Here is a 14,421-nt window from a genome sequence, read left to right as displayed (position 1 = left end):
GTATGCTTAAATTAAATAAAAATATATTAAATAAGTAAGATAGAATAAGAGAAAAATGATAAATTATTTGAAATATTTTCATAGAAATATAATTAAGATTCTCAACCCCTCTAAGAAGATAAGAAACATGTACAATATAAATTGCTAGGAATGAATTATGCTTATCAATATTTTTGTATTACATTCTAACAAACATGTTATAAACAAATTATTTTCATAGCCGAAAATAATGTAATTAACTTTTGAGACGTAAAGATTAAAGTAATTTTATTCTCTTAAAGCAAAATCTTTTCTACAATGGACTTGTTGCATGAAATTTGGGAAAACATTTCAAACAATCCCCTTCAAAAAATAAAATAAAATTTGACAAACAATATTTTAAGTGCAAATGTTTATATATATATATATATAAATGTGAGAAATTGTTGTGAAATGTTAGTTGCTTTATCAAATATACAGTAAAAATTGTTATCAGTAAATCGTTAATTTAAACCTTGAAATATATGTCATTGGTTATATTAATTTTTTAAAACTAAAAAACTTTATATTGATACATTTACATACATACTTTAAAATTGATATGACAAAATCTATTTTTGAAAGGATAAATGATTTATTTGGTCTTTTATTTTATTTTATTTTTGTCTAATTTGATCTTTTATTTTTTAAAAAAATTCAATTTGATCTTTTATTTTATTTTTTGCTTTAGTTTATTAGTCTTTTATCTTAATGTTTTTATTCAAATTGATCCTTCGATTTATTTAAAATTGACATAATTAATCATTTAAAAATAATTTTTTTGGTTCAATTTTCTTAAATGATTAATGACATAAACCAAAGGATAGAATTAAAAAAAAGATAAATGAATAAAAAGTTGTTTTCAGTGTTTTTTATTTAGAGAATTTGAAAACAAGAAGCAAATTTAAAATAACGTAACAATTTTTTGTAATTAATAAAACACAAGTAAACGTCTCCTTAAGAGGTGTATGATTTCCATTATTCAAAACTGATTTAGTTTTCAAAAACTAAAAAATAGAAAAAATTGTTTTATGGGTGAAAACAGTTTTTAGTTAGATTAAACTGGAAATAGTTGTTGGCTTTCAATTGTAGCCTTCTGCACGCCTTTGTCATTTTGTGAGTCTCTGGCTTGTTGCCAAAATCGAATAGATTTTTAATTCCTCCTCATATATGATATTATATTCTCTCTTTTAACTTTCATTCCCACTAAAGAACTTAATAACCATATCACTGTTTCCTCTTTTTCTTTTTTCTTTTCATTTTCTTCATTCTCAATTCTTTCCGAAACCAAACAAAATGGAAAAAGACACCACAAATAGAAAAGAAAATTTTACAATTTTTTAAGTGTTTTTCTTGAAAATCTGGTATGCTAATTTTAGTATTGAGTTTTATTATGATATTACTAGTATTTGTTCTCTCTATCTATCTAGATACCCATAAGTGAGTTTTTTTTTTTGCATAATATTTATTATGTTTTTTTATCGACAAATATTAATAGTAGTATTATTAGTTCTTATTGATGGAGAAATTTAATGATGATCTCTTCCCTTTCCTACCCACTTCTAGACTAATTTTATATCTCCTATATTGTGTTGTTATTCATTCTATTGATAAACATTAACTTTTATCTTCATCCTTGATGGCTCTAAAAGGACTTGTTGTTGTGTACTAGTTAATTTATATTAGTGGAAGTTTTTTTTCATTGGATTAGGCCCATAGGTTTTTTCTTCAGATTGGAGTATTCCCACGTTAAAAATTTGGTGCCTATTGATTTTTATTTTTGCATCGTATTGTTTGCTTTAAAATTATTACATGTTGCATTTTAAATTTGGGGAACATATTTTTAATTTCATAGGAAAAAAGAGATCCATCCATTTTGCTTCCACTCTGTTATAATTTATCTTTTCCCAGCAATTGGTTTTGAAGCTTCTTGGTTGGGGCTCTGGTTCGTGCTTAAAATAGGAGAAGACAATATTTTTTATGCTATTATTAAATTGGATTATACCAATTTCTGAATTTGGAAATTTTGAGTTGAAGACTTGCTATTTTGCAAAGATTTCTATGACCCCATTAGGGCAGTGGTATTAAAAGGCAGTTATATATGAGCAAGAATGAAAGAAAACAAACAAACAAACAAAAATTGCTTCAAAAAAATGTGGAAGAAAAAGATGAATGTGAAATGAAAAGGCAGAAAAAATGGTTAATTCATGATTGTGCCATTATGTGAATATCCACTTTAATACGGGATTATCTTAAAATCAATCAATTATTATTATTTGCCTTTTAAAAGTGGCAGGGGGTTAGTCAACAAAAAGTATATCTTTGAGACAAAGTAAGGTACAAAGCATTTTAACCACGTCAAAAAAAATAATTTAAAAAACAACTTTGAGAATATTATTGAATATAAAAATGAGTTTTTTCTTCTTTTTTGATTGAAGACTATTTTTTTGTATCTTTATTATTATGAGTTAATTAACTGCTGATAAAAAAAATATTAATTACCTAATGATTTAATTTTTCCAGCAAAATGGCTTAATTATTAAAAAAACTCACCCAAATAAAAACATTTTAAAATGCCAATTTTACTATCTTTGTCCTTATATATAGAATTATTTTGAGAAGTTTGTTGATCCTTTTATAGACTATTTTCAAATCTTCTATTGCATTAATTTTTTTATATAAAAATACTTTAATTATTTTACAATTTTTAGTCAACAAAAAATAAATAAGAAACAATCCTCTATGTATAAGGGCGAGGGTAATCTACTAGAATTGACTTAATAGTAAACTTAAAGTAAAAACATAAAGATTTAGGTTTGATTTTTTTTTAAGGAAGGTTTGATTCTTAATACCATATTAAAAAAGAGTATAAGGATGAAGGTAATATTTATTTTAATGCCATATATATTAGTTAACCTTATACGCAACGTGTGGATTTATATGTAGTTATAGTCAAAGAGTCATAGTTGCTATCTATCTCCATATATAGTAGCTAGTGAACAGTGGTGGACCTTAACCTTACCCTCGAGTTCCCACGCTATTTCTTGTTCTAGATGCGTGGGTCGCATGGAATCTTATTTTATTGACATCAATATTTAATGATCCTCTCCACAAGCAAACCGAATAGAAAAATACATCTCGTTTCACACCATAGATAAGAACCCACATCACACTACACGCACCTCTCCCATTTTCAATTCACATTTTCCTTCTTCTTTGTTCTTTCCATCATCTTCATATTTCTCACCGCCTCTCTTCTTCCTCCTCCTCCTCCTCATCATAGATTTTTTCATTCACACCTTCATCATCATGTATGAAACGAAACCTTGTTAAATTAGTAGCATGTAACACTTGCAACCTTCACTACTTATTATCGCATATATATTACAAGTGTAACGTTTCAACTTATCTTTTGAAACATGTCTTCTTCTTTTTCACCTTCTTGGTTAACTTCTCCTTCATGTTCCGCTTTGGACATAGATTCATCTTCCCCTACTGCGTTACTCATAGTTCAGTGGTTGAGGTTTATTCTTCTATCTCCATGTCCACAAAGAGTTCTTCTTTCTGCTGTTGATTCAATCTTCTTGCTCTCTCTCTTAGCCTTTGCAGCAGTTAAACTCTATTCCCGATTCACTTCTAACACCACCTCCAACAACACCATCACCAAACCCCTTCTGCAAGAGAAAGACTCTGACTACAAAGTCACCTTCTGGTTCAAACTACCCCTCTTGGTAACTACCCTTTTGGCCATAGCTTACACTGTTCTAAGCATCTTGGCCTTCACTCAAACGAGCCTCTCGTCATGGAAACTCATAGAGGCTCTTTTTCGCCTCTTTCAGGCGGCGTCCAACATAGTGGTGGCGATCCTAATGGCTCATGAGAAGAAGTTCAAAGCTTCCAAGCACCCTTTGTCGCTGAGAATCTATTGGATTGCGAACTTGATGGTTTCGTGCTTGTTCGCCACCTCGGCCATTGTTCGATTGATAACCATCGATGTAGCGAAAGTTGAGCTTTGTTTGAGGGTGGACGACGTGTTCTCGTTGGTTAACCTTCCACTTTCTGCGTTCCTTTTCCTAGTAGCAATGAAAGGGTCAACCGGGATTCAAGTGATCAGAATTTCTGATGTAGTGACAACATATCAGTCCCTTTACAGTGACAGAACTTTGAGCCCTTATGCATATTCTTCGTTCTTCTCCAAAACAGTGTGGCTTTGGATGAACCCTTTGCTGAATAAAGGGTACCAAACACCCCTCAAGCTTGAAGATGTGCCTTCACTTCCTATTGATTTCAGAGCAGAGAAAATGTCAGAGCTTTTCCATAGAAATTGGCCAAAGCCAGAGGAAAACAGCAAGCACCCGGTTGGACTAACCTTGTTCAGATGCTTCTGGAAGCACATAGCCTTCACTGGCTTCCTTGCAATTATAAGGCTTGGAGTTATGTACATTGGTCCAATGCTTATTCAGAGTTTCGTTGATTTCACTTCAAGAAAAGACAGCACCCCCTATGAAGGCCTTGTTCTGATACTGGTCCTGTATTTGGCAAAATCAACCGAAGTCCTCTCTGTGCACCAATTCAATTTCCACTCTCAGAAGCTCGGCATGCTCATTCGTTCCAGCCTAATCACTTCTATCTACAAAAAAGGTCTGAGATTGTCGAGCTCTTCAAGGCAGGCTCACGGGACCGGACAGATTGTGAACCACATGTCTGTTGACGCACAACAGCTCGCGGATTTGATGATGCAGTTTCACCCCATATGGCTCATGCCCCTGCAGGTAACTACAGCTCTGGTCCTTATCTACAGCAACATTGGCGTGTCGGCTTTCGCGGCGCTGCTTGGATCGAGTATTGTGTTTGTTTTCACTCTCTTCCGGACAAAGAGAACCAACAGCTTTCAGTTTATGATAATGAAGAGCCGTGACTTGAGGATGAAGGCAACTAATGAATTGTTGAACAACATGCGTGTCATCAAGTTTCAAGCCTGGGAGGAGTACTTTGGCAACAAGATTGGCAAGTTTCGCGAAGCGGAACATGGTTGGATTGGGAAATTCTTGTACTACTTTGCTGTTAACATGGGGGTTCTGAGCTCTGCTCCGTTGTTGGTAACTGTTCTCACGTTTGGAAGTGCTACTCTTCTTGGTGTTCCTCTGAATGCTGGCACTGTATTTACAATCACTTCAGTCATCAAGATTCTGCAGGAGCCCGTGAGGACCTTCCCTCAGGCTCTCATCGTCATTTCGCAGGCGATGATTTCTCTCGGGAGGCTGGATGAGTTCTTGATGAGCAAGGAAATGGATGAGGGAGCAGTGGAGAGAGTCGAGGGCTGCAACGGCAGCGACACGGCCGTGGAGATCAAGGATGGCGAATTCTCGTGGGACGATGTAGATGGGAATGCGGCTCTGAGAGTTGAAGAGATGGAAATCAAGAAAGGGGACCATGCTGCTGTTGTGGGAGCTGTTGGCTCTGGCAAGTCTTCCTTGTTGGCTTCTGTGTTGGGGGAAATGTTCAAGATATCAGGAAAGGTATGTTCTTCTTCTGGACTCCTCATCTACATATGTTGTTTTTTTATTTATTTTGTAGGAATCCAAGTTGGTGTTAGTAGATTTTATAATAATTCACGCATTCAACTTAACCAATCTGAGTTAGACCCTTTAACTTATGTTTCTTGTTTTGTGCACCGCATTACTGCAAGTTAATTGCTTCTTGTTGCATTGGAGATTGGTGTGCTTGTTGATGCATTTATATGTTCATAATGCCCCATACATTGAATGCCTACAAAGAAAGTGATAGATGCAAAATTTTTACATGACAAATGTATGTTAAGATTCAATTCTACTATAGAGGATCCATTCCCTCAAATTGAAGAATACAAACATTGATTTCCTTGGGATTCATAGCATTCACAACACAATTCACCAAAAAAAATAAAAATAGCATTCACAACAAGTTGTTCAATGCAGAAACCAAAAATTACTATAATGGCTAATCTGCTGGAAATGTCAACACAAATTTCTCTCTGTGCAATTAAGATGGGAAATAAGAAAAATAAAGATAATAAGGCGAGAAGAATAACACCCAAAATTTTAGCGTGGGAAATCCTTGAAAAGAAGATAAAAAGACCACAGAACCCGTAGTCCAGGTAAATGTCCACTGTAAGTCTGTAACAATAATGGGAATACAAACTTATACCCTTAGGTGCATCGCTCAAAATAGCTACAAAAAATTTGCAGATAAAATTCTCTCAAATTGGATAACTATTTACGTCTTAGAAATCTCGAGTTTTCTCCCTAATTTATTTGTCACTCTTTTTGTGTCTCTGATTGTGAGGATCTCATTTATGGTAAATAATTTATATGCACCGCGAGGTACAATTGGTTGTGGTTAAAGAAAGTTTCAACCTGGCAATTAAGGCTTAGGCTGGACCACAATATAATCTTGGTCCATTTCCTACTTTCACAGTCTCTTTCTTGCTGGTAGTTGTGAAAACATTCATGAATCATGATAGAGACATCAGGTCGATTTCCATCAAAGTTGACATTTTTATAACGATTCGGCAGTTGGGTAAACCCTGTATTCCACCGAACTCAATTATCAGAAGAAAAAACTAACTGCATCCTAAAATAAAATAGTTAATATCATTTAATTTTGTTTAATCCCCATTTAGAAAATAAGTTTCCTTCTTGATACGAAGAATAAAAAAGAATGATTAGAAATAAAATCTCAATTAAATAAAATATATTTTGAAGATGATCTCATTAAATATAATAAATTTAGTTGAGATTAACTTATACTGTTTGAAACCAAAATATATGGATTTCACTCATTTATGAATTATGATCACAATTTGGTTTTAATTATTCATTAGAACTAGCATAAACTTTATTGGTTGTCTGTTGTCAATGCTTTGTCTGGATTTCTCTTTTAAATGGTGAAATTTGATGTAGAGACTCTTCAATAATAGCACAGTTAAAAAAAAAGTGTCATTGTGCTTTTCAGATGTCCTTCAATGTCTTTCATTGACTTGTGAATGCTGTACCATGTGAAAATTTACTTGTATTGTTCACAGTTGTCATTATTGCTTCCTTTTTTTTACCCTTAAATCTTATAGGTCAGAGTTTGTGGGTCAATAGCCTATGTAGCCCAGACATCATGGATTCAGAATGCAACCATCCAAGACAACATATTGTTTGGTTTACCAATGAACAGAGAGAAGTACAGGGAAGCCATAAGAGTGTGCTGCTTGGAAAAGGATCTTGAAATGATGGAACATGGAGACCAGACTGAGATTGGAGAAAGGGGTATTAATCTCAGTGGTGGCCAGAAGCAACGTGTACAACTTGCTAGAGCTGTGTACCAAGACTCTGACATCTATCTCCTTGATGATGTATTCAGTGCTGTTGATGCACAAACTGGATCATTTATTTTTAAGGTAAACTACAAACATTGATGAATAGCTCCTTTTCCTTAAACGTTTTATAGTAGTACTACTTTTTAGTTTCTACTGATATAATGTTTCCAAGTTAAAACAAAAACAGAAATGATAACAGTATATTCTCTAACACACTTTTTTAAATACTTTTTATTTTATTGGTTAAAATTTATTAAAAATGATTTTGTTTTTAATCACACATCATATTTAATTATTCTCTCTACTAATTTTTTAAAACTTTTTTTACTAAAATGTAATTTTCCAAATCCACAGTTTTAGTTTTCTTATTTTTTAATTGAAATATTTTGTTCTTCACTTTTTAAAAATTTGTAATTTTAATCCCTTATTTTTTATTTGAGAAATTTGGTCCCCACTTTTAAAAAAAAATATGAGATTTTAGTCTCTCTTTTCAATTTGATAGTTGACTATGTACTTTTTAATTCTTTTTTTAATAAATTAACCTCGTTAGCAATTAAATAATTTTCAAAAAAATATTTGTTATATAGATAATAAATAGACACATGTTAATCAACATTTATAAAATATATAAATCAATATTTGAAATAGGCCACAAAGATTAAAATTATAAACTTTTTAAAAGTGAAGAATAAATATTTCAATTAAAAAATGAGGAACTAAAATGGTTAACTTTTTAAAAGTGTGAGATGGAATATCTTAATTGAAAAATAAAGAAACTAAAATCACGGATTTAAGAAAATAGGAAGGAAAAAAATATATTTTAATTTTTTTTCTTATAAATTTTAACCAAGGATATATTTGAAGAAATGTGTTAGAAACACTCTCCTCAAACAAAAAAAAATTGAGGTTTCTGATTTCTCCACCTTGTTGCAGGAATGTATTATGGGAGCTCTCAAAAATAAGACCATAATACTTGTAACCCACCAAGTGGACTTCTTGCATAATGTTGACTGTATAATGGTACGTGTATACTTACAAATCTCTTACAATGAAGTGATTTTCTGTTTATTGGTTTCGTTCAATCACACCTACTTTAGTGATAAGGAGACTACTTAAACGCAATATTCCTTAGAACTTAGATACTTCTAGTTCTGCCTTCTAATTAAAAATTAGAGTTTCACTCCGGTAACTTGTATGATAAAGGTTGACATCTAAAACAGGCGTTGAATACTGAGGTAAAACTCCAATTTTGATTCGAGAGCAACACTAAAAATACTTAAAGAACTATACCTAAGTTATGTGAATGAAAATGACAGTACTCGTGTAGGTCTTATTAAAGAGGTTTTATATATATATTCCATCATGCTTTTCACCAAAAAAAAAAAGAAGGAAAAGAATGCACGATACATTCTTGACTCTTATCTCAAACCCGGTTACTATAAGATTTATTTTCTTGAATTAAACTGAATTTCCATTTCAAAGCTACTGATTACTTGTTCTCCAACAAACAACCTCAAATAGTCTAGTTCTTTCAACTAAGAACTATTCTTGTTTTTGATACCAACATCAAGGTAATGCGAGAAGGGAAAATCGTGCAAAGTGGCAAGTATGATGAACTTCTCAAAGCAGGCTTGGATTTTGGTGCACTTGTGGCTGCTCACGAATCCTCTATGGAGATTGCAGAGTCTAGTGATAGAGTTGGTGAAGATTCTGCTGAGTCTCCAAAACTTGCTCGGATCCCTTCAAAAGAAAAGGAAAACGTGGGCGAAAAGCAACCTCAAGAAGAATCCAAGTCAGATAAGGCTTCAGCAAAGCTCATTGAAGACGAAGAAAGGGAAACCGGTCGTGTGGACCTCAAAGTGTATAAACACTATTTCACTGAAGCATTTGGGTGGTGGGGTGTTGCACTGATGCTGGCAATGTCTCTAGCATGGATTTTATCCTTCTTGGCTGGTGACTACTGGCTAGCAATTGGAACTGCAGAAGATAGTGCCTTTCCTCCTTCTACATTCATCATTGTCTATGCTTGCATAGCAGGTCTTGTATGTACTGTGGTGATGATCAGATCAGTCTTATTTACATATTGGGGTCTAAAGACATCTCAAAGCTTCTTCAGTGGAATGCTTGAAAGCATCTTGCATGCACCAATGTCATTCTTTGACACAACTCCCTCTGGCAGAATTTTGAGTCGTGTGAGTCTTAATTAACATTTAACACCCCTTTTCACATTAGTTTCTGCTAGTAAACAACATAAAGTAGTATATTCTTTTAAATACTAGTGTTTTTTAACTTACTGTCCTATGAAATGTTTAGGTATCTACTGATATACTTTGGGTTGATATCTCAATTCCAATGTTGGTGAACTTCGTCATGGTTGCTTACTTCTCAGTAACCAGCATCCTCATTGTAACATGCCAAAATGCTTGGGAAACGGTCTTCCTCTTAATCCCACTGTTCTGGCTGAATAACTGGTATCGGGTATGATATGTCTACTCACTCTTATTTGAATTCTAGTCTCTAAATATGGAGGATTTTTGTTGATTTTTTTTTCGGGTGTCTTTGTTCTAGTAATCATAGGTATTAAAAAATGTTTAGAAAATAATAGAAAGGCTTAAATGTAGATCTTAGTCCTTCTAAATATCATGACTTTGACATTTAGTCTCTTATTTTTATGAAGTTGTAATCTAGTCTTCATAAAATATTTTCCTTTCCCATACAGTCTCTATATTAGTTTAATGGATTTTATCTTCTTATTTTCTTCTGGTATAAATACTTATGGAGAAATTTATTCAAAAATAAAAGGAAAACTAACAAAAGTTATTTAAACATATGATGTTTATGCACGGTTAGTGCCGAGGCCATTGAAACACTAGAACTGGTGTCCAGCTTTGATATTACAAGTAAAACAAAATATCCAGTGCATTTTGACACTTTCCTTGTTCTGGTTTGCAGAAATATTACCTTGCATCTTCTCGGGAATTGACTCGCCTTGATTCCATCACCAAAGCTCCTGTGATTCACCATTTTTCAGAAACCATTGCTGGTGTTATGACCATACGCGGCTTCAGAAAGCAGAACGCATTTTGTCAAGAAAATATTGACAAAGTGAATGCTAGTCTGAGAATGGATTTCCACAACAACGGTGCTAATGAATGGCTTGGTTTTCGCTTGGACTATATGGGAGTGATTTTCCTTTGCTTTGCCACTATTTTTATGATCTTTCTGCCAAGTGCTATTATTAAGCCAGGTATACCCCACTGCATCTCTCAGCTCCTACCAACTGAAATGCTAACATGTGACATTATGGTTAATAATCTTCTATGTCAGACTCTGGCATTTTATTTTAGAATATAAAAGAAGAACTAATCAATGGCTTTTGTCGTAAAGAATTATTTATTTATGAGATCACATGCATTGCATACATAATGTTTACATAAATATTACTGACCAAGGATCATTCCACTTGCTGCAGAATATGTTGGTTTGTCTTTGTCCTATGGCCTGGCTCTCAGTAGTCTCTTGGCATTTACCATAAGCATGACTTGTTCTGTTGAGAACAAAATGGTTTCAGTTGAGAGAATAAAGCAGTTCTCCAGCCTTCCCTCAGAAGCTCCATGGAAAATTGCTGACAAAACTCCTCCTCAGAATTGGCCCAGTCAAGGCATTATTGAGTTAACCAATTTGCAGGTACGTAGTAGTCACAAATAGCTAAGTACATATTGTTTTTATTTGGCTGAAATTGATTGGAAATGACAAAATTGTATTGGTCTCACTCCTTATATAACAAACCTCACTCATGATTTTATAGTTTTCAATAAATTTTAATAAATAAAAAAGAGTGCGTTGAGAGGAGTGTGTTAGAGAATATGTTACTTACACTCCTTTTCAAGACAAATTGACAATCAGCAGAATTTAACAAAAAATATAGGTGTATACTACTTAGAAACGTGACTTTACATTACTTAACAAAATCTTCAACAAATTAAACATGTACACATTCATATGGTCACTGTCTCTCCCATTTTTCCCGTACTTCTTGGGACAATTAGTTTATTTCAAAAATTTTGACACAAAGCAGCATGAAAGGTTAAACCCAATATATGATGGAATCCTCTAAAGAGAGGGGTGTACTTTAGAGAATACAATTCACTCGCAATAGTTAACGATTGAGAGTTGTTTTCAAATCAAATACATATATAACAAAATCTAAAATCAATTACAATCTCAAGTATTTATTTTACATGGAATTTGCATACAGAAGAACACATTTGAATTGGAGGGAATTTTGATCGATTTTTTATGCACAAAAATGTAGGCATATTATAATGCAATTATGTGGTGGAAACTTGGTTTTTTTAGTAATGATATTGATGGTGAATTTCCCATATAGGTTAACATGCATTTTAGTAACTACTACCTATATAATCTTTGTTAATAAATGATGGTGAACAGGTTCGGTATCGACCAAATACTCCTCTGGTTCTCAAGGGAATCTCTCTCACCATTGAAGCAGGAGAAAAGATTGGTGTTGTTGGTCGTACAGGAAGTGGGAAATCAACCCTCATTCAGGTGTTATTTAGGTTGATTGAGCCTTCAGCTGGGAAAATAACTGTTGATGGAATCAACATTTGCACCCTGGGCCTTCATGATGTGAGGTCTAGATTTGGAATTATTCCTCAAGAGCCTGTCCTCTTTCAAGGAACAGTACGAAGCAACATTGACCCCCTTGGACTGTATTCAGAGGAAGAAATTTGGAAGGTATATAATTCATAGAAGCAATATACATGTTTGTTTATTTGAATGCAAAATCCTGTGATTTGTTGAAAGGACAAAACTTAGGTACAATACTTAGATGCTTTAGCTGTTGTTTTTCAATTAAAAAATCGGAGATTCACCTCGCTAACCTGTGTAATAAAGGTCAACATTTAATGTAAATATTGGTTTCAAAGGTGAAACTTCAATTGTAATTATAGAACAACACCAATGAACTATATCTAAGTTTAGTTCTAGTTAAAAATGTTTGTGTGCACTACAAAAGTGAAAAGTAGAGAGTAAAAGAAAATGCATGAAAGCATGGGTGCACTTGAGTTTATAATCTGAGCTTCTCATAACTAATCAATTGCTTTTAAATTATGTTGCTGCAGAGTCTTGAGCGCTGCCAACTGAAAGATGTGGTGGCTGCAAAGCCAGAGAAACTTGAGGCTCCAGGTGATAACTCCTCTCAAAAATCTCCTTTTAATAGTTTACTTAGTCCAATGTAGTTAAAAAACATTGCTTAAGATATTGATATTGCTTTATGATGTTTCACTTGGTAAAATTATGAGTTGACATAGTTTATTTTACTATTTTATTTCTTAGTGGTTGATGGTGGAGACAATTGGAGTGTGGGGCAAAGACAGCTTCTTTGCTTGGGAAGGATCATGCTAAAAAGCAGCAAAATATTGTTCATGGATGAGGCAACAGCATCCGTTGATTCGCAAACTGACGCTGTGATACAAAAGATCATCCGTGAGGACTTTGCGGATCGTACAATTATCAGCATTGCTCATAGAATACCAACAGTCATGGATTGTGACAGGGTTTTAGTCATTGATGCAGGTAATTTCAATAGTACAATGTTTTTATAATGTCATATATGTGTAGCTTCTACCATTACCAATACTTTTATAATTTCAATACAAATTTTCTGCAGTTAATAAATTGCTAAAACAATGAGTTGTGGGGTGTTTGATTTTTTTTGACAGGCTATGCAAAGGAATATGACAAGCCATCGCGTTTGCTAGAAAGGCATTCACTTTTTGGAGCATTGGTTAAGGAGTACTCTAATAGATCAGCTGAACTAGAGGCTTAGATTCTAACAAGGACCCAGTTGATGCACTCAGTTTCCATCCAACACACAGCACCAAAGTCAAAAGACATGAGTCGATGGGTCTATTGAGAGATCAATATTTTTGAGCATTAGTTTTGATGTTTTACTCTTTCAGTAGTTTAATAATTAGACTAGGACAATAGGAAGGAAATTTTAAAATTTTTTACTAATAAAAAATCAAGTTTGGCTGCAATTGTTACTATTTTATAAAAAAAAATAAAAAATCTGTCTGCTGTGTGTATTCTCCATGCTCGTTTTTTTAATTGCTACGAGAAGTTATTTTATAACTATCCAAAACAACTCAAGAGTAATTCAGTAAATAACTCACGCTGAATTAGTAGGAAAGAACATGTGTCGATCAATTCTCCTAGAATATATCATTGAAAATGGATGATAACTTTAAGTTCGACTCAAAGGACCGAAACTTGTGAATTTCTAAGATATCTTGTTTGAAAAAAAAATGTTATATTCTAAAAAGTATTTATTATATTGTACAAGTATTTTTTTTCAATTTAAATAGAATTTGAGGGATGCTATTGTAGAATAAGGCATATTCCACTACATTGTTCAAAAGTGATGCTTGTTCTGTAACAACACTAAGGGGGGTCGCATTATGTGCAAAGATGTGAGAATCTGGGTTTTCCAAATCAACCACAAGTTGACTAGCAACAACATTCCCTACTACATAAATCCTTCACGAAGCCACTCAAACTAGTTTATGTTGTGACGTAGATAATGTCTTAGTGCAATATGCAGCTTCGCCTAACTTAAGTGCACTCCATCACATTAAAAAAAAAACACATGAAACAAATTCTCAAAAGGTGCACCGCATCTGCTACACGTGGCATTATGCTCGACATGTCTACGAACTGGTTTTGTGGGTAAAGCCTCTTGGAAAAATCTCACATAAAAAAATGGCTTAATATATTTTTGTCTTTAATATATACATATTTTTTTATTTAGTTCCTAATAAATTTTTATTTTACGATGGGTCCCTAATATTTAAAAAAATTTGTGCGAGATCCTTACTATTAGAATGGATCTATTAATTGTTGATACGATCGTTAACTTGATACGCAAACTACCTATGATATCATATGTATTCTATATTTGAGTTGAGATTTCATGTATGAAATAAATTTTTTATTTTTTTAAAATAATTAGCAAATATTATTTAGAATAAAAATTT

At 33.2% G+C, this 14,421-nt stretch overlaps 1 protein-coding gene across 1 annotated transcript; it reads left to right on the top strand.

Annotated features, from left to right (window-relative positions):
• Nucleotides 1-3,146: 3,146 nt before the first annotated feature.
• LOC114367406 (ABC transporter C family member 14-like) lies at nt 3,147-13,473 on the top strand. The gene is made up of 11 exons (XM_028324585.1): nt 3,147-5,537; nt 7,124-7,444; nt 8,297-8,383; nt 8,935-9,555; nt 9,677-9,841; nt 10,316-10,610; nt 10,836-11,050; nt 11,816-12,121; nt 12,508-12,571; nt 12,722-12,961; nt 13,108-13,473. The coding sequence occupies exons 1-11, from the start codon at nt 3,438-3,440 to the stop codon at nt 13,212-13,214; spliced, it is 4,521 nt and encodes a 1,506-aa protein (XP_028180386.1). The 5' UTR covers nt 3,147-3,437; the 3' UTR covers nt 13,215-13,473.
• Nucleotides 13,474-14,421: the final 948 nt, after the last annotated feature.

Source organism: Glycine soja, chromosome 9 (assembly GCF_004193775.1).
Source record: "Glycine soja cultivar W05 chromosome 9, ASM419377v2, whole genome shotgun sequence".
NCBI lineage: Eukaryota > Viridiplantae > Streptophyta > Magnoliopsida > Fabales > Fabaceae > Glycine > Glycine soja.
The sequence above is the reverse complement of the archived record's forward strand: the minus strand, read 5'-3'. Positions and strand labels throughout refer to the sequence as shown.